Source organism: Ischnura elegans, chromosome 11, assembly GCF_921293095.1.
Source record: "Ischnura elegans chromosome 11, ioIscEleg1.1, whole genome shotgun sequence".
Classification (NCBI taxonomy): domain Eukaryota; kingdom Metazoa; phylum Arthropoda; class Insecta; order Odonata; family Coenagrionidae; genus Ischnura; species Ischnura elegans.
This window is the reverse complement of record NC_060256.1, coordinates 42,118,175-42,145,908: the sequence shown is the minus strand read 5'-3', so window position 1 is coordinate 42,145,908 and position 27,734 is coordinate 42,118,175. Positions and strand designations below refer to the sequence as shown.

The 27,734-nt window shown below is 40.0% G+C and overlaps 1 protein-coding gene across 1 annotated transcript in view; it reads left to right on the top strand.

Moving 5' to 3' along the window:
- The window catches only part of LOC124168367 (transcription factor Sox-21-A-like), a 62,524-nt gene extending 35,226 nt beyond the window's left edge, over positions 1-27,298 (top strand). Inside the window, exon 2 of the mRNA XM_046546575.1 lies at positions 25,004-27,298. Within this exon, the coding sequence (XP_046402531.1) occupies positions 25,004-25,730 (727 nt within the window). The 3' untranslated portion in view covers positions 25,731-27,298. The remainder of the gene's footprint in view (positions 1-25,003) is intronic.
- Positions 27,299-27,734: the final 436 nt, after the last annotated feature.

Here is a 27,734-nt window from a genome sequence, read left to right as displayed (position 1 = left end):
TTTTTCCTGCGTGTGCAGGGCAGCAAACTTGACACCTCCGTCCAAAGAAATAGGTAGAAATGCGGAAACGGCAAGAAATGTTACGAGTTTTCTCAAGGCATGCACGGGTCCAGTCTTCTAGTGTCACTAAATCAAACTGTATTATGCCCAAAACTAGATGACCCAATGCCTTCCCTCCAAACAGTAATAGTTAATCACAAATGAAAAGATGACCTCGTTGACTTCCACTGATTTATTTTCTTGGTACGACATGTTTCGATCCAAAGAGGTCATTTTCAAGTGCCAAAGAATGTGCATGTCGTACGAAGAAAATCAATCAGTGGAAGTCAACGAAGTCGTCTTTTCATTTGTAAATATCAACATCCACATAGGTGTGCCTGGTACCATTAAACAGTAATAGCCAACTTGTATGTTTCAACCTTTACTGATCAGAACTCTATTTCTGAACTGTTTCGATCAAATAGGTTTTAAAATGATTAAATAATTGAATCACGCATTCCCGACAACTTTCACTGCATAATTCCCACAACTTGCCATTAAATCACACCATATGAGACCTTCAAACAGTAATATTGAACTTGCGAGTTCCAACCATTACCAATCAAAACTCGATCAGTGAATCGATTTCACTGAGATAATTTTAAAATGTTAAATGAAATGAAGCACGTTTTTCCTGTCGAGTTTTATAACATTTGCCCCAAAACTTTAAAAATTATACCATACTATGTCCCTCCCTAAAAAAAAACAAATTTGAATTTCCCAACTCCAGCCTACACAAAGAAATTAAGTATTTTTCAACTTATTTCCATCAAATATGTTTTAAAATGTTAACGTAATCATAACGTGTCGTCCTGTTAAGTTTCATTGCATACTTGTGGCAACTTAATTGCAACATATTACCTCACCGTAAAATACTATAATTAAATTTTCCATTTCAGCCGATGCACATAAAATCTGTGAATGTCAACCGATTCCCATCGCGTAATTTTTAAATGACGATATGTTTTAACATACAGTGGAATTATTTGCAGTGATATTGTGGCAGATCCTTTATATATTTTACGTTCGTTATCTTTCATCAAATTGCTACCGTGTTAACCGAAAAAAACCTAGATAAGAGAATGTACGTGAGAATTTTAATTGAAGTTCTGGAGGTGTATTTATTATCTAGCGTGAGCTGCACAATTCATGTGGTATTAAACATTGAACATATCCCGTATGCATTTCCATTTCATGATGTAGCCATAAAAACATTGCGAGAGATGGGAATATTGTTCAAATTTCCTTCTTACTGGTACTTTAGAAAATACCGAAACGCCTTTTCCGAACTGCGGTGAAAGTGGAGCCGCTCAATACGTAGCAATACTTTTGAATTCGACTGTAAAATCTCACTCAACTGACCATAATAAAGTTTTCCTGAACAGAAACACGGATACGTGTCTGAGCGGACAGTATAAATCCACCTTTATGTTTACGTCTTTCTTGTGTGCGCAAGGTAGGGTTATTCGGGATTTCCACCGGGTCAGGTTCTCCATCATGACCGACGTTTCGTTGAACGAGTCGTCTATCATCATCAGGGCATGCCAAGTCTCGCAGGTGGTCCTTCATATACAGGATGGAGAAATATTATGCCACGAAATTTTGAACTCTGGATAGCTGATGCCATTAGGGACCAAAGTTATCAATGATGTTTACATTGAAAACGCACTATTTTTAAACTGAAGAAACTTTTAGCCATCCAGGTTAGCAGAGTTTGATAGAATTCTTAGACCTGGTTTGCGGACACTATCCTGTAAGTCCTCCTCAACGACCAGTGACGTAGCGAGAGGGGAAGTTCAGAGGGTCCGGACCCCCCACCTCGAAATATAAAACACAATTACTTTCATTCATAAAATAAAATATTGAAAAATAACAAAACATTGAAAAATCGTGAATCTAAAAAAGATATCTAAGACAATTGAAGTGTTATTTATTATGAAAAGTATTAAAATTAGTTTGAGACCCTCCACTTATTACCCAGTTTTTCAAAAATTTTCCCCCTTGGTTTCAGTCCCACCCCCGACGAAATTCCTGTCCACCCCACTGTCAACGACTGAAAACTTATTTCGACCGCCTTCCTCTCCGATTAAAAATATTGAGTTATCGCCATATTCCTTCCATAAGCCAAGTAAATAAAACGAAATGTGCTTTTTGGGTTCTCTGAATCATAATATGTAAACGTTCGTTAATGGCTAGGACCCTACCCGCGGATTACCACGCTAGGACGCTACGACTTCAGCCAACCGTGGATCAGTCGGAGCGAATCAATAAAAGGCTACGCCATCGCTACTATCTTAGTAAATGAGTTATTCATGTATTAGTTTCACAGATGGAGGAGTAATATAAATTTAAAAATTAGACTTCAGGTGAAAAAGTAAGGAAAAAATCCGTAACTCCAAAGTTTTAATTGGTCAAAGAGTTTTTGCATGCTAAAACTAAGATTAAAATAAAACCTCAGGAAAACATTCACCGTACTTTTTGGCGTTAAGTCCTACTTCTAAAATCCAATTATAAAATCCGCGTTTTGTAGGACGTGCAATATCTATTTCAGCGCGCTGTAATCTTGCGAATGCAGTATTCTCTATTCTGAGCTCAGGCTACGACTATGTAGATTACTAGTCCATCCCGCGCGATAAGTCGTACCAAAATAGTCAGCTCAAAATATTGCACATTCTCTTCTATTAGGGCGAAGGATTCTTGTAACCACATACAGGGAACGAAATTAGAGCATTATCATGTAAAGCTAGCGGACTCGTGCACCATAGGATCACTGCCAAGAACAATCCCACAAGCCAATCCAAGTGATTACATGCCTCAGTTTCCAAAATGCCATAGAATGGCACGAGATATTTAGATCCAAGAATAATAGATGCAATATACAGGGTGTTTCAGGAGAAATCTGAAATACTTCAGGAGGTGGTAGGTGTGACAATTTTAAGCATTTTTGTCCATTAACATGGGGTCGCAACTTCTTAGTTACTGAACTATGGCAACGCAAACATTTTTTAAATGTACTTTGTAATTATCATGAAAAGAGTTTTTCTTGAGTATCCAGTCTTTTCGACATTTTATTTCACATTCTGGATGTTTTATGACATTGATTAATTAAGGTTGGACGAAAATTATACTTGCGATTATACTTGTTTGAAACAATTAATCTTCGAGCATAATTAATCAAGAGTGTTGAGCAAGTATCATCACTACGATAGCGCAATCTCACCCAATTTGAGATTCTTTGTGTAAGAATATTATAATTGCACATTTTAGTCCAACGTTAGTTATTTAATTTCTTCAAAATTCCAGAGTATCAATTAAAACGTCTAAAAGGCTTGATACCCAAGAAAACCGTTTCCATGATAACTGCAAAGTGCATCTAAAATAATGTTTGCGTTGCCGTAACGCAGTAACTAAGGAGCTGTAACCTCATTTTTATGGATAAAATATGCTTAAAATTGTCTCCCTTACCACCTCCTCAAGTATTGTAGATTCCCCGTGAAACACCCTGTATAACAGAAACAAAAAACCAATTAGTTTTACTCGAAACCAAAACTGACGGATGATTCCATATGGTAACAATGAGCTAAAAATGGTCCCGTGCGTGAGGCTCGTGAGTTGTTTTTTTTAGTGTACCATTAAGTCCCGAGTGAAATCAAAAATTGACAATGGAGAGCGAACCGTTACCATTATTGAGGAACAGGAATTTGGCTTGGATGTTTTACTTCCGCCTGATTATCTTCATTTGAGGTCTTGCAGTGACTATCTTTTGCCTGGTCCTAGAAAGCCTAGATGTTTCCACAAAAGCCAAGTAAGTAATACACCCACTCCCCCATGGTTGACACTGCCACATCCCTAACTCAACATTAACACCACTTCCTTTTTCGCAGACTATATCCACTTCGGGACACACACGCGTTGAGCTTCCGCCTACCACCACCCAGCGGCGCTCTTTAACAAGCGCCGCTGTAGCTCCCGCTTAGATAAAGGATAAAGCGGAATCAAGCGAGTCTCCCTCTCACTCCACCATGTCGCGCTCCCTCTACCTCATCGCTATTTTTCCCCCACCCCTCACCCTAATGGAATAACCCCCTACCTCCTCTGAGTACGGGAACGCCTCCAATGATTCCATTTTTAGTGTGCTCCATATCGTTACTTCCACATTCTCCTACCCTCTCCTTCTCCACCTTCAAGCCAACCTCCCATACCATCCCCTTTCTCTCTCTTTCTCTCGTCTCATACCAATTCCTAAAGAGGGGTGGGGCAAAACTTTTGAATTATCCCGGAGGAAGAAAGCCTGTTTTGTATGTGTGCGGGTGAAAGAGAACGAGAAAGAGAGAGAGAGAAGGTATCCGGGCAGCATTTGAATGCAAGAAAAGACAATTTGTATTCAAGCCCTTTGAGGGGAGGGGGAGGGATAATTTATACAAATTTCGCTATCGCGTATTTTCCAAACCGACGAAAAGGCATAAATTCAATCCATCCTATCCTACCCCACCAGTATAACCAAACACAGTGCGATTTCCGAGTACCGCTCGCTACACGGGCGGTAATGGGTTTCGGCTATGCAAAACGTATTCCAAATGCCGACATATCTCTTGTATGTGTGTAACATGCTAGAGATTTGGAATATTTTATCAAGGAATAAACGAAGAACGGACCCGGAAGAAATTATAAGGAGGTGAGAAAAGTTAAATGATTTCTCCCAGGGCTATATTAAGCTAGGAATTCAAAAACGATACTTCCTATTAGAAATTAATTGAATCCACGTCCAACAAACATTTAAGGTTACAAATGGGGGTAAATGGGTGTATAGACATTTATATCAATTTGACTCAAATCTAAGAAAAATTTTTTCCCCTTCAATTTTTTAATAGACTCAAATTGAACGCTGTGAAATAACTATGGATCTCTTAAAAATCCTTTTCCGGCTTTGAGTCCAGTTAGGCTGTGAAAGCCTTAGCGATACCAGGATATACCAAATTGAATACATTGGCTACTGAAAATTTACACAAAAAATATTGCATAACTGGGGGTAATACGTACTTACAGTGAATATAGACCAGCATGAGAGAAACTTTCTTGGAATATTTGCAAATGACTTATGATACAAAAAAATGTTAAAATATTAAACCAACATTTAAAATATATATTTTTCCAACTTCCCCGAAAACAGCACATAAGGCCTCTGTAAGGGAGGTTCAAATGTGAACAATCCAAAGCGTAAATATCCCTGCCTGGTTTGGGACCACCAACCCAGACGGGAGCCCACGACGTTCGGTTTAGCAAGCGAGATCTTTACCCCACCACCACCAAGGCCAAATATTATGCTAAAATTAAATTTTAAAAATAACATGATAACAGGAGCTAGGAAAAGAGCATAAACTAACACCGTCATTTTTATTTTATTGATTTATTTTGAATAAAATAGTACAATTGCAGCATGACTGCCAATTAAAAGTGTAAGTACTTATGACAAATAACATTTAAACAAACAAGCTAATTACCATTTCTAATCAAACAAAAACAAAAATAACAAACCGATTACTAAGGCCTCAGTATTTAGCAAATCATATGGTAACTATACATTAAATGAGATGATGCCAAGTGAGTAAAATATTTAATTTATAACGAAACGGCCTTTCGCAAAATGAATATTTTGAAAAACCTTACGTCCACACATCAGCTGGAAACGGAGGCACCCGATTGCCGCAGAGTTGGCACTTCCGAAAGAGAGAAAAATCCCTCCCCTCCACGCCCCCGCGTTTCATCCCCGCCCCTCCTATCCCCTCGAAGTCCCCACTCCCCTCCACACTCCGCTTCGCCGTCCTATATGCTTCATAATTTTCAAGGGCTTAGCGAATAAAGCGACAGAGTTATGGTCACCATTCCAAAGAGCCATTCTCTTCAAAATTATGTCCAATGCGGATTGTTTTTGCCATTTCCCTCACCCTCCGTCCCAACCCGCTCCCGCCGTATCTATATAATCCCACCCACCGGAAACCAACATCAACTATCCCCCTCTTTTTATGCCTCTCCTTCGGCTATTCTCTTCCTTTCCTCTGCTCCCTCGTGACATGAGGATTCCTTTCGCCTCCTCCTACACCCTTTTTCGAGTCCGCAGATCTGAGACTAGTTCTCAATAACTTGACTGGCTTTAATGGAACGAAAAACTTTGGTGCATTCCACCAACTTATTTTACGGTATGAATAGTACCTGAGGATGACGCCTATGAGTCGAAATCATTTATATCTTAGAATAAATTGATGGAATAAAAAAAATTTTTCATGTCACTAAAGTTAAAGGAACTTCCAATAAGTGGAGCCTGAGACGATATAGATAAACTTCACTGGCGTAACTTGATTTATTATGGCATATTTATCAGGGGTTGGAAACCTTATTCTTGCTACCGGATCGCGAGTTGAAATTGGCATGCAGCTATGGATTGTATTTTGAGAAAGATTGCATTTCCGCCTTACAGATAACACTACAATTAGAATGAAACTATCAGTGTCGATAAATTTGCACACTCGAAAGCAAAAACTTGGTTTATTGACCTCTTTTTCTTAACTTTTTGCCTATTTCATCCATGGAATCTTGCTTTTTTTAACCAACTTCTCAATGTTGAATGTGCTTCATTAACATTTTGATAACTGACTAGTTACTTATGAAAATGCAATGATCAGTAATTAGACATTTCAAAATTGCTCTCGTTAATTGACCAAATTTCCATTAGGAAATAAAGTTTTAAATCTCTCAATATATGGCGTTGGTTAAACTTGTATTGCAGAAATTTCTTCAAAAACTCTGGTTAAATCGATTAAAATATTCAAATATTACACGTAGAAAATAAAAATTAAGTAAAAAAGATCAAAAACTGCGTTTTTACCGTATAAAATACACTTAAAAGCAAAAAAACAATAAGGGTATAAATCCTCGAAGAATAAGGCGTTGGTGCTTATGAGGCTTAGATATTAATATGCAGTATCTATGCATACTAACCCATCAGGCTCTTCTACTCGTTTCTTACCCATATCAAATAAATCTAAGCTTTATTATTTTTAGCGGATTATATATTTTATATTTTATTTTTATTATTGCCTACATCTGGGGTTGGAAACTCATTCTAGCTTACAGACGGCGCGATAAAATTAGCACGCAGCTACGTATCGCATTTTGAAAATTAATGAGCTATTTTAGCATTATATATCAGTAAAACTATCAATTTCGAATTTACAACTCATTTTTAAATATTTGAGGTGCTATTGCGATTGAAAATAATTTTACAAAATGAAAAAAGACCCACACCTAGGTACACCTAGGCTCGGTGCGTTAACTAAGGTTTTGCACGAATTGAAATTAGCCATTATTTTTTCTATCACCTTCGAAATGATTAAATTATAAAGATGTCAGAATAAAGCTGAAATAAGGTTCGTATCCATCACTTCGTGTTCCATAATTTTTTTCACTCTAGGAAACATAATTTAATCCTTCGCATTGAATTTTTACAGGAATATCGATCGGCAGAAGTTGTGATCTTCGTTCATTGGCTATTATATTTAGAGGATCCTCTACGGCAACAACAACCCCTCTAGATCTGATATTGTTTTAGACCTTGCCGACATTTTCCTGCATTTCAAATAGAAAAATTACAATTAATAAAATATTGACGTAAATTTTCAAATTAAAATGCAGGAAATTGTTGGCAAGAGTCTTCTCTGTCGCGCACATACTTTTCAAGAATTTAGTGTTGATTTTAACCGAGCACTACACCACAAAATACCAGCATTGAGGTAGTGATTCGTCCTCTTAAAGTTAAGCTTTGCTCAACAAATGACAACGCCTAATCCACATAGGCCTATTTTTAGCTGCTTTGACCTAGCGGAAGATCTTCTCAAGCGCTCTTAAGCTGAGTTAAGTTGCTGAGAACGACATTTAACTTTTCCGCTCTCACACGCACAAACATCGCCTGCTATTTCTATTCCCTTCGCGACTAGACAAAGCCCTCGTCTCCCTTTCTCCTTTCGCTTGTTTCATAGCTCTCTGAGCCGGCAGTGGGACCATTTGAACTCCCAGTTAACCAAGAAGAGAGAGAGAGCGAAAAAGAGATACATGAAGGGGCAGGAAGGGGGGGAAACTTAAAAAGAAGGCAAGAACGCGTAAACAGGGAAAGCTGGCTGTCATTGAGGCAAAGATAAAATGTACACTGGATGCTTCACCCACCAAATCGACTGGCGGAGTTGAAAACAAAGATTGTGTCTCAAGCCACTGCTCTGCAAGGGAAGACTATCGCCATGAAATCAACACTAAAGTGCCCGATGATTATCTATTAAGAGCCTGCGTTGCAAGTATGGTTAACAATAAATTACAGAAAGAGTAATAAATGTCATCAAACAGTTTCTAATGACATATTTTTGTGAATAGGAGACTGGCTCAGATATAATGATAAACGTCTTTATTGGGCGAGATTGGGACTAGAAAGTCCCATCTTCCATCTAACCCCTCGTCAAACATTAAATATATGCAGTTAAATTCATTGTCAAGTTGCTCATGACATTACATGCAGAGATATTGCATAAAACGAAATAGAAGTTCCATTTTCAATCAACAAATAAAATTATAAATTAACAAAGTTACCATTGACCAAGTGTAAAAAGATGTTAGTGAACGTTGGAAAAACCTAAGGATATTGACTGTCGTCCTTATTGGAAAAAACCCACTGCAGTAAAACGCCCTCACAAAAAGGGGGGCGGGGGCAGATGAATGAAGAAGAAAGACAAGTGATAATCGGGATAGCTAATGGCGTGTGAAATGTAATACCCACAAATGAAGATTTGATAAATACCATGTTGGTAGTTCATTCATTTATTATTTTCCATGGAAATTATTTTTAGTCTAAGCAATAATGAAAATGCATCCATCCGCATTGCATGAAGAAGCGGTGGTATACCTTTCATTTGCATTCTATTTGCTGCGGAACTCGATTTACAATTACTGGCTTTGGTATATAGCGCTAGAGCCCGCCCATTCAAGTTCAAATGCATGTGAATTCAGGAAATCACACATTCAGGAAAGAAGGATCAGTTCTTTTCGATTACGATTTCACTCATTCAGGATCATTTTATCCACTTGAATGAAAAACTTTTCTGATGGCAGCACTGAAGCATTTAGGTTCTGTGTTATTATAGCGTCTTAGGAGAACGATGTTTAAATCAGTGAGGTTCGCGGACGATCAGGACGATTAGCCAGTCAGCGAGAGGGCTGCAGGCTCTAGTGGATGTATCGTATTAGATAGCGTCGCGAAGAATACGGCATTATGTATAGAAGTTAATTCCCTAGAGGTAAGACGTAGTAACAAATACAAAAGATATGAATTGAAGCGATTATTTGGGGAAGGTAGTAAGTGAGAAAAAAATCAAAATTTTGTTTTTTCAATGAGAAGGTAGTGCATACACATGCCAATGACATGAATAAGGTAGAAAGTCAATTGTTAAAATTTATGAGAGGCTATGATTGACGAAATTTGTACACTAATATAAGCTTCACAATGTTGGCAAATTTCTACTTCTAATTTCAAAGTGAAGGGTGCTTGAGGCTGAAGGATAACTTTTTAATGGTATATCTGCTGACCAAAGGATTCTGGGCTCAAATCGGGAAGAAAAATTTTGGAAATCTCAGATAAAAGTAAAAGTCATGGCGGCGCAGTATCAGGTGATCCCAGCACATCAACTGCCCCGGAGCTGCGTCCCCTAACCTGAATGTGCAAACTTCACAAGCCTAAGACTTAGCTCGGGCAGATCTCTAACATCATCACCAACAGGCATTTAGCCATGAGGAATTGGGGGGGGGTTCAACTTCCACGAAATATTTTTCCCTTGTGGCGAGTACCCGCGGTACATTGCTGAGTGGACCACGAAGTACCTTTGACGCTTAATTTTTCGATATAGCTATACATAATATATAATGGCTGCCGTTAACCTGCGATAAATTTAAATTTAAGAATTATTCAAACGAAACAAGCAGCTGATTTAATGAAATTCATGCGATTTCCGATTCGGGCGAATTCACGAAAAACTTAAGTATGTACGACCCGCACACAAGAATAGCTTCCCCTGAAGCCAATTTGAGGACACCGGCCTGTAAGCTAACATTCAGTTTGAAACACTTGAGTGAAATTTGGAATTCACACAATTTCGTTGTAGATTCACAGATATTGTAAGCATTATTCTACGCCCAACGCTCAACGACATTTTCGCAGGTCACGAAGTTCATTTTTCCCACATGTTTGTAGTGCCACAGCAGAATCTGATTCGCTGATCTGTTTTCCAATAATGAGGGAACCTGGGCAAGCTAATAATCTTGGTCTCGCTGTTTAAGTATTTCCAATGGAAGAATCACTGATATCAGGTGATGGGTCATTTAATGGAATAAGATAAATATAGCATGAAATAAGTGACTTTGTACGCAGTCACGCGCCCGGGTTCAATGTTATAAACACCAAGGATGAAGTTCGCCATGAAAAAATATTTGGATCCCGGTGTATATAACATGGAATAATATTTTTTAACACTTATATTTGAGGGGATGTGAAGCCACGGGATACAAGTGATTTTTTTCTAAACATAGTGAGGTAAAGTTAATTGTTAGAAGAAATACACAAAAATTGCTTGCCAAGGGATGCGAGTGAGTCTCAGTTCTGTGCTGACATGGAGTGGAAAAACAAATGCAAAATATCAAATATCTAGTTCATCTAGTTTGTTTTCTATATATTATTTCTGTACCTAGCTGTGTATAGAAAAAAATAAATCACTTGTACCCATTGGCTTCCAAACCACTCGTTTGACTGAATCCGTTCCGTTTCGTTCAATAAAAGGCAACTAAAACGATTACCGTATACCAATATAGCCAATTTGACTATCATGGATACATCGTTGAGTATTCAGGTGTTTCACAACTAAAGTGAATGAAATAAATTAAAGGCGAATGCGATGTGTCGTCCTTCTCAATAGTTGTATCTGGGTTACAATTACCGTTCACGGAACACCGCCATTATTGTGTGAGTAATTCCTCCAAACCTGTACCGGAGATCTCTTGCATCAGACGCATAAGACCTCTTCACCCCCCCGCCATTTCTCATTCCAAGTCCTCCGTGCTCGTTAGCGACGGATTAATAAGCGTGTTCTTCTTCTTCCAGGATCATTTTATTAGCGAAACTGCTTCAACTACCCCACCCATCCACCACCCCGATCTGATCACTTTATACCTCCTTTCTCCCGGTACACAATATATCAAATCGAGAGAAAAGGTTCAATTAGCCTGCCTATTCGCCGGGGCGGCGAAGGGTCTTGGAGTGTGTATACCGTGAGGAGCGGGAGATAAGCAGGAAGAGGGTTGAATTTTGAAACGAACGCAGGGAGGTTAATAATTAAGTATTAATTCCCGTCCCCCAGCCAACGTCGGCATAACATTTTTATTGGCCTTGGCGCATAAAGTCTTTATCCGGCGACTTAATGAACTCTGCTGTTTGGGGAGGGAGATGATTCGGGACAAGTGATGCGGAAAGAAGAACGGTCTTGAGAAAATAGGGTGGGGGAGAGGAGAGGGGGGTTCAGGAGGGTTTAAGAAGTCTAAGGAATAGAGTAGGTGATAATATGAGCACGGATGAGGGTAATAAAAACGTATAAACGTAGGAGGAGCCAGTGGAAACGATGGAAGACGGACGAGTTCTTACCTGGATTAAAGAATACCCGCTGATGAGGTCGCCTTGCCCTTTACTTAGCGCCTCCATTTTTTCTCATCTTTGCAGGGTAGCAGTAGGTAAGCCTTTGCTCTTTCTTGCTTCATTTTTGAGAGACTGGAGGTGATTAAATCAGACCAAGCTGTGAAGAAGGAGTAATTCAGTAAGAAGACCTTTTACAGTCCCTCGCAATAATAAAAGTTTACAAAAGAGAGGGCCATGCGTGAAATAATGGGTCTCATCGAGTGGATATTCACGGGATTAGGGTAAATTGAACGCCGAAAAAATTAATATTCAGACATAACTTGGTGGTAATTTTTTACGTCATCATCATTAGTCAACAATCCTGAGATTGATTTGACGCAGCTCTCAATTCCTATCTCCTATCCGCTAGTCTTTCCATAGGGCGTAAAGGCCGTTTTACACGGTACACGGAATTGCGCAATCTGACGTACGTGTGAAGGCGCAATCAAAATTGCGTCGTGTAAAGCGGTGAATTGCTAGAACACATGCGAGAATGCGTGGATGCGAGACGGCAAAATAGCCCCTGTTCTAATTTCGTTCATGCATTCGCGCAATTCCACGCCATTTTAGAAATTAATGCAGCTCTAACCTGCGCAATTCCGTGTACCGTGTAAAACGGCCTTAAAAGAGAAGAAATACGTCTCTATGAAAACGCTATAAATGTTTTACATTAACGTTAAAAAAAATCCCACAGTCAAATTAACTACCCAGAATATTTTATAAGTGTTCCGACAACCGCTTCAAAAATTACTGGTGCAATTTAAGTAATGAAAAATATTGCAAGACCCTAAGTCTTTATATTAATAGTAATTGGGGCTGAAACTGAGGACGATTATATATTGATGACTTGTGTGGATAAGTTAGCACGACTATTCCTTTGTGACATGCGATAAGAAATACTACTGGCATGTAGCAGTAGGGAAGAGGATAAGGCTAGCAATAAAATTGGAAAAGAAAAACTTGAGCTGGTGAAAGAGTTATGTTGTCTAAGAAGCCGAGTGATGATCGATGGACGAAGCAAGATAATAAGATGTCTAAAGGGCTGATAAAAAATAGGTAAATATGTATAAGTAAGAATTTTAACTTTGGCTCTTACGATTCCATCACCGTACCAACTGAATAGCTATTTGATGGAGACTAGATTTCCGCGGGGATACAAATAAAAATGGGTCTTTTATAATCATTTCAATGGGTAAAAACGGATTCCTTAGTATCCATTTCAATGCTTTAAATCAAAACGTCATATTTGCAGAGCAGGAGGCATCTTTAAATCCAAACACTAAGCTTTAAAAATACAAGGAAAACACTAACATGAATGTACATTGAATGAAATAGCGCAAACCCTGCGCAGCATGATTTTCGTTTCATTTAATCAATAATTATAGACTCTATGACGAATTTTGTGGGTATGCAGATGGTAACGGAGAAACCCCATAACAACACTAAACAACACATAAGACTTACAAACAAGGAAAAATTTCATGTGCACAAGAGACATACATTTTGCTTCACAATGATAGGCAAGGCCATAATTACAGTCCCATCATTGGGGTCTAATCGTTTTTAACCTTGAAAAAACTTCAACTAAATTAATCAGTTTGAAGCAAAAATAACTCCTCTTGCCTCTCTAAAACAAAATCCCTTAGACAAACACTGTATACATAGGTACAAAATTGATGACTTCTGGTCGTACTTAAAGCATGTATTGCATTTTCAAAATGAAGTTTCAAAAAACGTTTAATTTCCATTGAAATTCAGTTTTCCTCCACATGAGATGTTTCACCAAATTATATGAGGGCAATCTTATTTGTAATGCTTTAGTGCATGGCGGAGACAATATAGGTGAGGAAACCCATTACCAATCGCTTTCCTCACTCTGAAAATGCACTCAGGACAGTGCCATAAAGTACCACAGTTTGGTGAAAGACGTTGCACGGTCGGAAAATAAACTTTACTGCATATGATACTGGATAGGTACTCTTCCTATGAAAAGCGCGAAAGCATGGGGTGATTAGAAATAAACCAGGGGACAAAATGAAATATGCTGCTGTTAAATAGTAAACAACATCAACCATCCAATTTTCAATAAGATAATATAGGAGAATTTCAGATTTGGAGAAAATATAAATTAAATTTTAACTGTTGCTTTAATATTTTGATTGATCATAATTCTAAACAGGGATGCCGACTCACAAAAAATCTTGGGGGCCCAAACCGGGGATCTTGCCCTGGGAAATTTTATAAGTAGTGAGTTTTAAGTTTTTTTAAACATTTTAGAAAAGTTATATGATCAACGTTAGAACCCTGATAACTCGAATCTCGATATCTGGCCACTCCGGGGAAAATCGACAAGCCTGACACATTTTTTCCTCACACCCATAACGAATATTTGAGGGGGCTCGGGCCCCCTCAGTCCCCATGGAGTTGGCGCTACTGTTTCCAATACAAGTCTATTTCATGAATGCATAAATATCGGACATTTTTCTGAGCCTAAACAGTTAATAGAAATAAAAACTGGAATCTAAATGCAGATAGCATCCCCAGGGGGTGAACTGGAATGTAAGTAGGAACAGTAAGGACAGAGATGTTAGCAAAATATTGTCCAGAGAGTGGATAAACGCGGACGAAAACCCGGATGAATCACTCCCTACAGTCAAAATCTCTGCGGAAGCCTGCATGGAAACTTTTAGAAACAGGACATTTTGAGATGCGACCTAGGCACGAAAGAAAAGAGGGAACGTCGATGGTGGTTATAGAGTGAATGGACTCCGAAGGATTATCGCGTCCCCACCGTATCATTTCACTAATCGCCGCTTTATTATAAATATAAGTGGACGTCTGCGACTGTTTGCCGATTGTCAGGATTTAGAGGTTAGGGAAGAGGGTTCATAATAATGGAAAAGAGGAGGGGAAGGCTTCAATCTGGGACGTCGTCTGGAGAGATAAGGGAGGAACAGGGCAGGAGGGGGAAGGGAGAGTATCCCAGAGGAAATAAGTTGCTGGATGCGTGCCACACTACCCCTCTACGGTAGGTACCCTCAAATCCTGATCTCCCACGCGTCACGGCCATTCCCCTCTCCCCCCCCCCCCTCCCCATAGGACCCTGGCTGGCTGTCCCAATGCTAATTGTTCGGAGAGAATAAGGGACTGCCGGCAGAGGGAGGGCGGCAGAATAAAGAGGCTTAGGGATTGGCCGATAGCAACAATGTGCCGCGGATCTCTTGTCTCTGTCCAACTTTCCACCCCTCCGCACCCTAATCGATTCATATCCTCTATCCCCGAGAGCTCAAACTGCCGACGAGGCCCTCGCGAACGGTTGGGAGACGCAAAAATTTGCAAGTTTCGCACGGGCGAAAATTATTATGTCGTCCCATATTAGGTTTTGTTTTCCACGATCATAAGTATGGGCCAATGAAAGAGAGAAGGTGTATAAAATATGGAATCGGGGACAAAGGAGGAATAATGATTTAATGAGGAGGCAGATGACTTAAGGAGGACACGAAAAACCACAGGAACTCGGTAAAAAATAGTATTTTGAGGAGGCGACCGACAGCTGAGGCCATTTGCGCCATGAGGAAAAGGTAGGTATCCTGCGAATCACCTCTAGGGTGTTCGGCAGGGGATGATGGTCAATTAATGTTTATAAATTAAAATAAGGTAGTTAGATATTTTGAGGAGGCGACCGACAGCTGAGGTCAGCTTATGGAAAGAAGGGTGGAGAGAAACCTGGCGTCGGCATTACCCTGCTCTTAACGATAGGCGCCAAGGGGACCACGGCTTAACGTCCCATTCGGCGGACGGAGTGCTGCTCTTGATATATTTCCCTCACATCATTCAAGCAGGTCTCTGAAAATTCTCTGCCGCCGCCTGGATTTGAACCCGAGCCCACGGGGTGGGAAGCCAACATTCTAGCCACCACACCCACCCGATACCCTAGAATTCATTGGAATTGAAGGGGGAGCATGTTGCTCACTCACATAGCACTCAGTGATTTGAATCTAAGGTTAGTTAGGATAGGTGAGGGTAGAGCTCACCCCAGACCAATTTAATGCGGGCGTGTTCATACAACACAGTAAGCGTAGGTGGGCGATGTTCCTTTCTCTAGGCAATATTGCTTACCCTTGACCACTCCGCGGGGAGCATAATGGCATTTAAAAATTCACTGATGCTAAGCACAAAAACAGTGCCTTTAAAATTATTCATTCATACAGGTGCAGAGTTGAATTCGACAACGAAGGCATTTACTTCGAAAATACGTTCGATATGACCGGAAAACGAATCAACTGTAGTCTAAACATTTCCTGAAAGCGAATTCATTACTTTAATTTTTTAATTCACAGACTGAACATTCTATGTATATAGCATTACTAACCTAGTATCTTATAACTTAATCACATTATTGACCAAGTTAAACTATCTATAGTAACTTCGTTATGAGACAAAATAATGAAATATAAGCCAGTCAAGGAATCACAAGAATACTCTTTTCTATTCTAAATATTATTCAATTAATACAGGTTTCGTACAATTATTGCTACTATCAAGTTATAAATCTATATTAACAAATACTTTGCAAATGCTGAAATTTACGATGCTGCCACGACTAAATTAATTGAAACGCACCTATTCAGATTATTTCCTAATAAATTGGTTGCGGTGGAATTTTCTAGGTTAATTTCATTCATTTTTAAGTATATTTAATCTTGTCCACGATCATGGCAATTTTTCACAAAAGGTACGTGATGTCTTTCCCTGGAGTCAATGGAGTTTTCGAATTACAGTTTTGGTCCAGGCAAAAATTTTCCCAATTTCCTTGATTTAGCCAACACAGAGGTTGAAACTTCAGTCCAGCCGCGGGTGCTGAATTTGAAATGGTCGGATAATAAGGGAAACGGAGTGCAGCGAATAATAGGAGAAGAAAATGAACCACACGTCAAAGAGGGACACAGTTGATAGGTCGTGTCGTAAGGTCAATAAGGTGAAGAATAAAAAGGAGGGAAAAATTGGATTGAAAGTCTCCCGAAAAAGAACAATAGGTACGTACTTGGAGCAGATGAAGAGGACACAATGAAGAAAAATATAAAGGAACTGACTTGGTAAGAAGGGAGAAATTCGAGGCAGCAGTGAAACAAATTTAGGATTTCAATATATTAAATAAATGAATTGATTTATATATTTTATGGTATGATATTTGAAGGAGGCGACCGACAGCAGATGTGATTTGTGTCACGAGAGAAGGGTAGGGAAGGAAAGGTGGAGAGAAACCCGGCGTCGGTATAAGCCTACTCTTAACAAAAGGCCCCCAGAGGACGAAGGCTTAACGTCCCTTCGACGGACGGTATGCTGCACTTGAAGTGCCCTCCGCAAAGACCCAAAGTAGGGATCGAGCAGCCTCTGAAAAAACCTCTGCCATCTCTGGGATTTGAACCCGGAGCATCTGGATGGGAAGCCAGCACTCTAGCCACTACCTCAACCCGATCCTCTCTGATTCTTTTAAGAAATGGAACATCTATGTAGCAGGGAACGATGCCTTCTGTTGTTCATATAAAAATCAAAGGCAGTTTCACTTCTCCACAAGTATTTTAATGCGTATGACGCGTCTCGGCTCACGGAGCCTTTATATGACACCACATAGATATTTCACACATCATATGAGATCTCACACGTATCTCTACGAGTTATGGTAAAATGATTCTGTTAGCTGAAACGCGCCGAGCCCATTAAATAAATGTGGAAAAGTACAACTAACTTATACTTAATATTAATGAAAGAGTTTCAACACTTGGCCCTTTGCGAAAAAAAGAAAATGGTGACGTGGAAGTCCGCAAGAAACTGGGAAATCAAACTATAAATGGAAAAAAACTCCATGTGAGGAATTGATTCGACGGGACTACAATAAACCAATATTCGGATTGAGATGTGCTGGCGTTGATGGAAACTATTACTTAAACGGGTAATCGGGACCCAAATGTCGATCAAGCTTGATGGCTTTGTCGGAGCTGAATGTCCACCTATTGCCGATTACATGCACGTCTCTTTTTCCCAAGCATATTGCATTGTTCTATCCGCAGCATGGTCGGAATTTCGCCCGGTCCACCCCTTCATCTCTTGGCACATTTTTTTTACCTCTCCCAAAGTTGGAATCTCTCTCATCCTCCTCTGTACCGTCATAAACTCCCTTTCCCCCCTCAACCTCCCTCCTATCTAGTGCCACTCGCTTCACACCTCTCTCCCTGCATTGTATTCACTCCCTTCCCGTCACGCCCTCTGATTCCCCATCCCCTTCCCGCATCGATTCAACCCTGGAACCCCCTCCCCTCCCTTCTCTCTCACGCCCATCGGCTGCTCACACAAAACACGCTCCCGCACAATGGCCACAAAACCCTTCCCTTGTCCGCGCACAATGGATATCTCTTTAAGCAGACACAATTGGTTTTCAGGGTCCATAGAAGTCTCTACCCTACTCCCCAGCTCTTCCCCCCACCTCTCTGAAAATATGTATATATGATCCTTCCCCTTTTCCCCACACCCTCCCCTACTTTCAGCCACATGCATAAAGCACACACGTCCTCTCCCTGTCGCACATGTTAGGAGTGCAGGGACGGTGGGAGAAAATGGTCTCAGCCCCTCCCACCTGGATTTCGTCCCTTCCTTTCCTTCCCGCTCTACCCGCCGCGGTGGTGAGCCTCCTTCCATTGCGCATGCGTGTTCTCTCCTCCGTGCGCGCATAACACGTGCTCATACCCCCTCTCACGCTATCTCCTTCCTCCGCCTCCCTTTTTCATCTCTCTCTTCCATCTCCAGCTACCGCTATCGTCACACATTTATTTAATTATATCTTATATTATTCCTCGTTTTGCAAGATCGCCAAAATGAAAGTATTGCAAAATTTTATGAGAGTAAAACGAGGAGCATGGTGTGCCCTAAGGATGATTACTGTTTTTCGTTCTCCAACTCTTCTATTAATATTCAAATAATAATTAAACAATAAAGACCTAACAACAGAAGGAATTCAACCAATTCAGACGTAATATATTGGAAGTACGAAACATTGAAATATGAGGTATTTACTCTTTTCCGCGATTATTTAATGCGTACGATGTGTTTTAGCTCTTATTACCATTATCTGGTACAGTGGCGTAACAAGGAATATGATTTGGGGGGATGAGAAGGGTTATTAGGAGCTAACCCCCGGGAAACGGGGAATTCAGGAAAAAGTTTGAAAAATAACATTGAACTTTGACTGAAATTGCATTTTAAATCATTTTGGCAACATTACTGTACACGAGAACATCACATTCATACATTTAAGGAAGAGGGGGGGGGAGGATTTGACAACTTTGAGGAAGTGGTGGGAAACTTCTTTGTCAAATTTATCTTCAAACTTGTCAAATCCTCCTCCACCTCTTCCTCAAATATACAAATGTTATGCTCTCTTTTATTGTAATGCCTTGTGCGATATTATGGCTCTGTGAGCCGATACCCGTCGTTCGAATTAAATAATTGTGGAAAAATTGAAACAATTTTTTATTTCAATATGACGAACTTCCACTGTATCACGTCTAAATTGGTTCCTTAATGTGAATTTTTTTTCTCATCTAGGAAATCACCCAATAACTCAAGTGCTGAAGCAAATGGAAGAAAAAACTATTTTTAGTGTAACAATTACGGCGTTTTCGCAATTTATCATTGCTTCAAATAATGTAAAATTTAATAGTGCCTGTTTTAATGCTACTTGCACTTAGATACTTAGAAAGATAAATGAAATTAAGAAATTTTTGGAAGGTTTTTGAGTACACTAAGTCCTGAATTATTAAATTAATTATCAACCACTGCCATTTTTAGCATAGAAATTTGCTTCAAAAAAGCACAAAGCCGAAAATTCGTCTGCGACCACATGGCAGCAACTTTCAATCAAACTCTGCACTAGCCCTCAAAGGACACAAAACTCTGCAAATCAGCGCTTGATCCATGCAGAAAAAATATGCTATGCGTCTAATAAAAGATCACCCAAGTTATTCACAGGCAGGGCAAATTCAGTAAGCCATGTCTCTAAAAATAACGAGGTAACATTGTTGCTACAGAGCTACAATACCCCTAATAATATTGGCTGAATGTCGTCCAACAAAAACTGTAACGATGTATGAGAAAATCATGGAATGCCGTACTTTTTGTTATTAATTAACTATTATCAAAACGTAGTCATAGGAAGCCGTCCAATGATTCCTTACAAAATTAGTCTCTAGTCCCTGAAAGTTGAAGCAGAAAATGATATTGTTATTCGCTTCAATAATTTGCTCTAAGAGAGTTTGATTCCAATCTCCACCTACTATTAGCATTTATGACTTCTCTATGGTTCATATATCGCATTGGCAAAGGAATCAAACAAACTTCTAAAGTCTTAATAAAAACGACTCCACACAGATTTAGTCCTCTTCTAGGAAATTCTAAGACGATTGGTGTAAAGCAGATGTCTATGTTATATAAAGATGACAGATAAGTGGTACAGGTGGGTGGGTTTCAAAGGCACCTCACTGATAGAGTATAATCAGCTGAATGATCATGCGAATGAAAAAATTCGCCGTGTATAACGGAAAAATTCGCGAATGAACCGTCATGCGCATGATCATTCAATGAAAATTAGAACATGGTCTATTTTGCTCGCATGATCCGGTGAATGATCACGTGATCATTCAGCATGATTATTCGCATGATCATTCACCGTGTAAAGAGTCTGAGGCTTTAAGAGTCTGAGGACAATGTTGGCAGGAATATTTTCATAGCTTGAGGACAGTCAGCTAAAAAACGATAAGTAATTTTTTGACCTCAATGATTCAGTAATGAAAGGGTGGTAAATCTACTCCTCGGATGAATTATATGGAAGAGGTGATGTAGGATTTTAAGCGAAAGAATCATGAAAGTGCAAAAAAGATTAGCTCATAAGATGAGTCAAAACAATCTTCGGATTTATGACAATCGATGATGATGAATAATTCAGTTAGTTACGGCTATTATGGCAAATATTTCAATTCAGAAGATCCCCTGAGGATGAAGAGAAAGTCGTTCTTCAAAACGTCGCGCCATATATCTTTCGAACGAGTCTCGTCGCCCTCACAAAGATTAATACCACTTCATGAAAAAAATAGTCCTAAAATAGTAAACTTTTGAAATTTATAAAAATTAATATTCCGTTTAATTCTTAGAAAACGTTTATTCATTCAGAAATTATGTTTTGAAATTTATACAATATCAGCTAAACGATTCACGAGGGAAAATTAAAAACTCGATTTTTGCGAACATTCCGAATTGAATTTTTTTTTTGTTTTTTTTTCTCATTTATACGGCTTCTGATGATGTTATGGACAAACCAGATATTTAAATAGCCATACTTTCTTAATCCTCAGGTATTATATTATCATCGTGAAGAGTTCTCGGGATCGCCACCAGGTCAGGAACTCCATTATAGCTGACGTTTCGATGGACGAGTTGGACATCGAAACGTCAGCATTAATGCAGTTCCTGACTCGGTGGCGATCCCGAGAACTCTTCACGAAACTCCATTCGCCAGGAAATAACTAAATCTTTCTATTATATAATATTATCAGACTGTGTCATTTTTTCCAAAAAAAATATTGAAAATTTAGGGTTTTGGCAAGGTTTTTTTTTCTTTCCGCCCACTGTGCGTCGGGAGACATGCTACCAACTACTCGGTGGAAAACCCGAGAATCCTTTCTACATATTGAGATATTCCTCCGCAAAAAATAATGCCCTTTCCCAAAATAACACCTATCCTTTTAATTCCTTTCCTCACGGGCAAAACGTCTTTCCCACAGGGAATGCCTGACACCCACCCATCCACCCCCAACACTTCCGCGGCCCGGCCGCCGTCTAGCCGCCACTGGGTCCCAGTCCACGCGGTCGGAGGCGGGAGGGAGAGAGAGCGAGAGACAAGTGACTGTCGCCGAATCGATCGCAGCGCCCATACCGCCGTCCTCGACCGCGGGCTCAACCCCCTCTCGATATCCCCGCTTCCTCCTTCCCCACGATCACATCCACCCTCCGCACATGATTTCTTTGTCTCGCAACAACCACCCTTACCTACATCTCAACCTACCTTATAATAATGGAGGGGGTGAGAGGTCAAGTGATACGAGCAATGCGTAGCCAGGAGGGGAACAGGGGGCATCCCCCAAAACCAATTCATTTTAGCTGAAAAATATAAGCCTGGAAAACAAATATATTTTACTCCAACAATACTAGAGTGATTTATTTATGTTCCTTTATTGTTTTCTTTGAGTAAAAGTTATTGATTATATTAATAAGGTTTTTTTAAATTCACTTTTGTAAAATGTGTTTTTTACCCTAGTATGATTTAGAAAAACAGCTTCCCGACCACCGAACAATTGTTAATAATAATAAATAACATCATCAATCATGAATCTAGGGATAAAAATGTCCAAAAGGGGTTCCACGCCTTTCATCCTTCGGGTCGTGCCCCCCCCCCCCGCAACACTTCGTCCTGGCTACACCCCTGGACGCAAGTGATATTTCTTTGCCTCAACAGAGTTAGGCACAGAAATTGCTAGACTAAATGTACAAAAACCTGATGGCTAAGGGATACGAGTGATTTTCTGTTCTGTGAACACAAAAATACAATAATATAGAGGAGAAAAATCTTAATTGCATTTTTTTCCCACAAGAAAAAATTATGTCAATTGACCCGTTCTGCCTCAGGTGGAATGGGGTAGCGTGAAAATGGATAATAAACACAAATTAAAAGTGTGAAACAAAAGAAAAACTCAACTTGTGTGTCTTTGTGTTTTAATTCGAATGAATTTTTAGGCGCATTCAATGCCACCGAATCATTAAGTTTAAAAAAAAAGAAATTTAAATAAGCCTAAGCTATGAAACCATTCCTTCCAATATTTATCCTCCGAGAGATAGCACAATATTTTTCCGCTTCCGCGACGTGCCTACTGGTTCAATTTCACTTCTGTATCAAACGCTGATCTTTGCATCCAAGGAATTAAAATCGATTACAATCTATTGAAGCATTCCAAACTTATATGCCTATATTCATCAATATCTTTCACTCGTTTATTTCACAGTAATCTATCCATAAGTAGCCAAGTATTACTTCAAATACCTATGCCTAGATTATTCCCTATCAAGCGGTCTCTAGACTACTGATTCTCTTCACCACTCAATTCTCCTGCTCAACTTAATAATTTTACTCGTAACATAACTGCTGTTTCCTCTCCTCAAAGCTCTTTCAGTCTTACCATGTCCACTGCCATACAAATGAATTAACATTTTTCGTATCTGGGAATCGATCACCCTTGGCAACCCTACCATTTTAACTGTACCATTGGCGTATTAATATATTATGAAAATGGGATTTCCATTTAATTGTTCGACTATTATTTATGATATTCATTGAAATTAACAAGAGTACTTCAGGCAAGAGATGACTTTATGAATAAAGAAATAACAACGTACTCAAATTACTAATCAGTGGAAAAAAAGAGGTTAAGAGTATAAAGTCAGGATTCAATGAAAAATATCAGGCGATAATGATAGCGATAAACCCATACACTCCGCATGATACTTATAAAACTTCGATAGTGACATGTCTCACACGATTAATTTCGAAGAATAAAACCAGGTTAAGGAATTCATCTACAAAATGAACATAGATTCTGTCAGCATTAGGATAAGACAATGCAAAGGTGGTCTAATTGATGCACTGTACTAGTACTTAACGAGATTTTATTTAAGTCAACAGAATGACTTCCCTCAGTATCACATATGGGTACTACCAAAAAAGGGTAATTGGCCGAGTATAATCTTTTAAGTTCAAATGGGGTGCAAGATATAGTACACAATACAAACCTTGTAATATTAACTTCCTATTGATCAAAGAAGTTAGTCTTAAATAAAATTACGTTATAAGTTAAGAATCAACCAAGCGTCAACATATATTGCCCTCGGTTGAGATCAAATGTCGTTACTACAGTAAATGGGTATAGGCATAAGTAAATCTGACACTACAAGGAGCTATCTATGTTAGAGAGGGAGAATTCAGTATCTCCTCATTTTTAGTGTCATAAACCTCTTATTCTTGATTCCTAAGAATGTGAACTCATTCGTGTCTCCTAAACAACTAAGATAGTTTCCTTCATCAAAGAAAACAAAAGGCATTGATGCGATTCGTTACCCACCATTAGTGTATTCATAATATACAAATTATTTGGTTTTAGAAATCCCAGTTTAGACGAATGCTCTGCCTGTTCCACAACCAGGTTGACTCCGCTGCGCTACCGGTCGTTGCCTTGTCGCCTATCGTTGTAGCGCTGTTGCCTGTCATAGTGTTTAGCCTGTTGTTGTTTGCTAGAGTTTTGCAAAGGAGAACCACTGCACTGGGGAGACAGGAATTCATTGTGGCTTCCATTGTCTGTCTCCCGTTTTGTGGGCAGGCTGTTTTTGGTCCGTTTTTGCACGTTTTCTGTCTGCAACTTGACGCAATGTCGAGCTACAGCGCAAGGGCCAATACCGAAATGTGCGTGCAGAGATTCTACGTTGGACTCCATCCCTATAGCACTTGCTAGGAGTCAGATAGAGCCTAAAATGTGACAGTGCAAGATTCAGATAGACTGGCGCGCTATATACTTGATATTAGGGATGAGTCGAGTCTCGATTCCACCGATTCCACCAAGAAAACGGAATCGAGAATAAATCGTCTAAAATAAATTCTGATTCCATCGAGATCAGGAAGATAAATATTTTGAATATTGACTATGAGCTTAGGGCATGGAGGTCACTACACACCTGAGCCATTGTTCACTGTACCTTAATAAGACAATTTATGTCTGAAACAGTTAAAGTGTTTATTATTTTTTTTCAGCTGAAGATATATTACTATAATACAGAATAGCTATTTTTAATAAATATCCTTTTTGGGCCACTTATTTATCTTTGTTATTTTATTCCAATCAATTCCTAAATTTTAATGGCAGTAATGCTACTGAAAAATTAGTATCCGACGTGTAATTATAAATAAGAATCGATGGAATCGGTATCGAGAATCGATTTGAAAGAAGGGGAATTGGAATCGAAATCGAAAAAAAAGTGGAATTCATTCATCCCTACTTAATATAAACCTACATACATATTTTAATATTTAAAATCTGTTTTCGCTCGCTTTCTCAGGGCCCTACACATGAAGGAGCACCCGGACTACAAGTACCGCCCGCGACGGAAACCCAAATCCCTCCTGATGAAGACCAAAGAGGCGGCCTCGGCAGCCGCCGCAGCCTCCGGCCCCAAGTTCCACCCTCACCATCCGATGCCGCACCACCCACACCCGCTGCACCCGCACCACCCGCATCCCTTCTCGCTCCCACACCTCCTCGGCCCCCTCCTCGCCCCTCCACCGCCTCCGCCGCCTCCACCGCCCCCACCATCCCTCCACCCATTCCCATCTTCCCTCTTCGACAAGGCCTCCCTCTTGTCTCACCTCCGCCCTCACTTACCGTCACCCTTCCCGCCCCCGCACTTTTTAGACGTCTCCAAGCTCCTCCCGGGCGAGGACGGCGGCGGTGGAGGGAAAGATGCGACCTCCCTTTCCTCCCTCTATGCCCCCTTCCTCCAGCACCACCAGCTCGAGCACCACCACTACGCCGCCTCCCTGCACCCGCACTGTCCCCTGCTCGCCTGCTCCTGCACGCGGAGGTCCCCCGCACCGCCGCCGTCCTCGCCCCGCGCTGAAGAGGCGACCAGAGGGGAGGAGGACCATCCCCCGGCACATCACCACGCGGACGACCCGGAGGAGGAAGAGGAGGAGGACGTGGAGGTGGACGAGCGGTCGGAGGAGACGTCGCCGGGAGACCTGCTGCCGCCGAGACCCATGACGCCGCCCGCGGCGCACGTCATATGAAGACCGCTCCCGGTCGTGCCCTCGGGCCACGCGGCCCAGGGGGTGCGACCGGGCGCGTCGCCCTGGTGGGGCGGTATCGCTAGGCCGGCACCGCGGAGGGGTCACCCGCCACCAGCGCGGGAGAGGTCCACAGTCCCGAGCTCCGAGCGTTGATCTCACCGCAGCGTCCATGTGGTCCTCAAGTGAGATGGAAGTGAGGTCTCCGCGTTTTCATGGCCAATTTAGGCGTAAATACATATATCGAAGTTCAAAAGGCGGTTTCAGCATATCAAACAAAGCATTGAAGTGGAAAGGGATATGCACAGTATACAGATATACCCTTACCTGTATTTTTTCGTTATCTGTCTTTAAAAATACCAGGTGCAAAATTTCCATTTTCATGGGCATATTAGGCGTTAATAAACATATCGAAGGACAAATGGCGGTTTCAGCATATCAAACACAGTTTTGAAGTCTAAAGGGGTAAGTAAAGTATACAGATGTCTCCTTGCCTGTATTTTTTCGTTATCCATCTTAAAAAATACCAGGAGCGAAAATTCCAAAGAGAAAAAATAATTTGCCTCGATCCGACATAGATAAATGGTTTTACTTGATATGTTTTTCACTCCCGACGTGCTCTGCGGGTGGCTACTTATAGGTATGCAGCTGGCTAGCCCGCGGTAATTTCCTTGCATGGAAAAATACCGCTTGCTCTCTCCACGATTTACACTGAGTTATATATCCTTAAAGTTATGCTTTATTTGACCTCTATAAGTCAAGTACAATGCTGGAATAGACATAATTATATAGGTGTAAAGTGAAAACTTGAAAAAGGACAACATTTAAATACGTCACATCATCTTTGTGATACTTCCTCTTTTTTTAATCCCCAACCAGGAAATATTCCACGTATCCACGAATCTATTTGGAAATATAATTCTCCCAATTCTACAGCAAGCATACATAAACAGATATTATTTCCTCCACTTTTCAATACTCCTCTTCACCATTATCGTAAATGAATAACTTAAAAACTTAAAAGATACCGCGAATATCAAGAAGACAATATAATGTCGCCATACACGGTGAGCTCCGCAATAAAGTTCACAAAGAATTTATTTACAATATTAGGTTAATGAAACTGATGCATGTTTCATACCATATTTGCATTTGCTTTAGCTTTGATTTCTCTTTTTTCCATATTCATGAAATTGGTAGAAATTTCTATTGCGGGAATATAATTTATTTCACCCCTTCACTTGAAATGTTTCTTTTCGATCTTTACTTTTACATTTGAAAGTTCGCGTCATACGATAATAAGCAATCACAACAGTTCATTTTCAACATGAAACAAAAAATTACCTCGTTAACCTGATTGTGCGGTGTTATCAGTTTCTTGATAAATAGCTTTCAACAGCCGGATAACTAAATGCAACATTCGTTCCACATTTTCTTGAAATTTTATTTTTTCCGCATGAATTCTGCCTGAATAAGAAGGGACAAATTTGTGAACTAAACTGCAAATATCATGCATATATATTTCATTTTGGAGTGATTCGACCGATAATACTCAAGAGCAACGGCAAATACTCCAGGAAAAAATTCTAGAGAAGAAAATTGGCTATTTACGAAGAGCAAAAAATATATGGAAAAATGTATTAACTCATGAGAAAAGAATTCCTAATCTAAGTATCTCACGAGTAACCATTATTTCTATAGTACCTTTCCCACCATATTTTTATTCTCGCCCTGCTTGCCATTGTCTCAAATCCAGTTCCAGTGCTTACTAATAGGTGTTAATCCTGGAATGTATGCACAAAATTTAACCGATGAAGGATTAAAATATTATCCTAGGCACTACAAGCGTTGACTAGTTTTTAGAACCATCCCCCGAAATACATTGTGCGCTGATAACATATCTTTACCAACCCCTTGTATCAGGACGAGTAGCATCAACTCCAAAATGTGTACGGGTAATATTCAGAAATTGGGTAATTAAACAGCATTGAATGATTTTAAAATTTT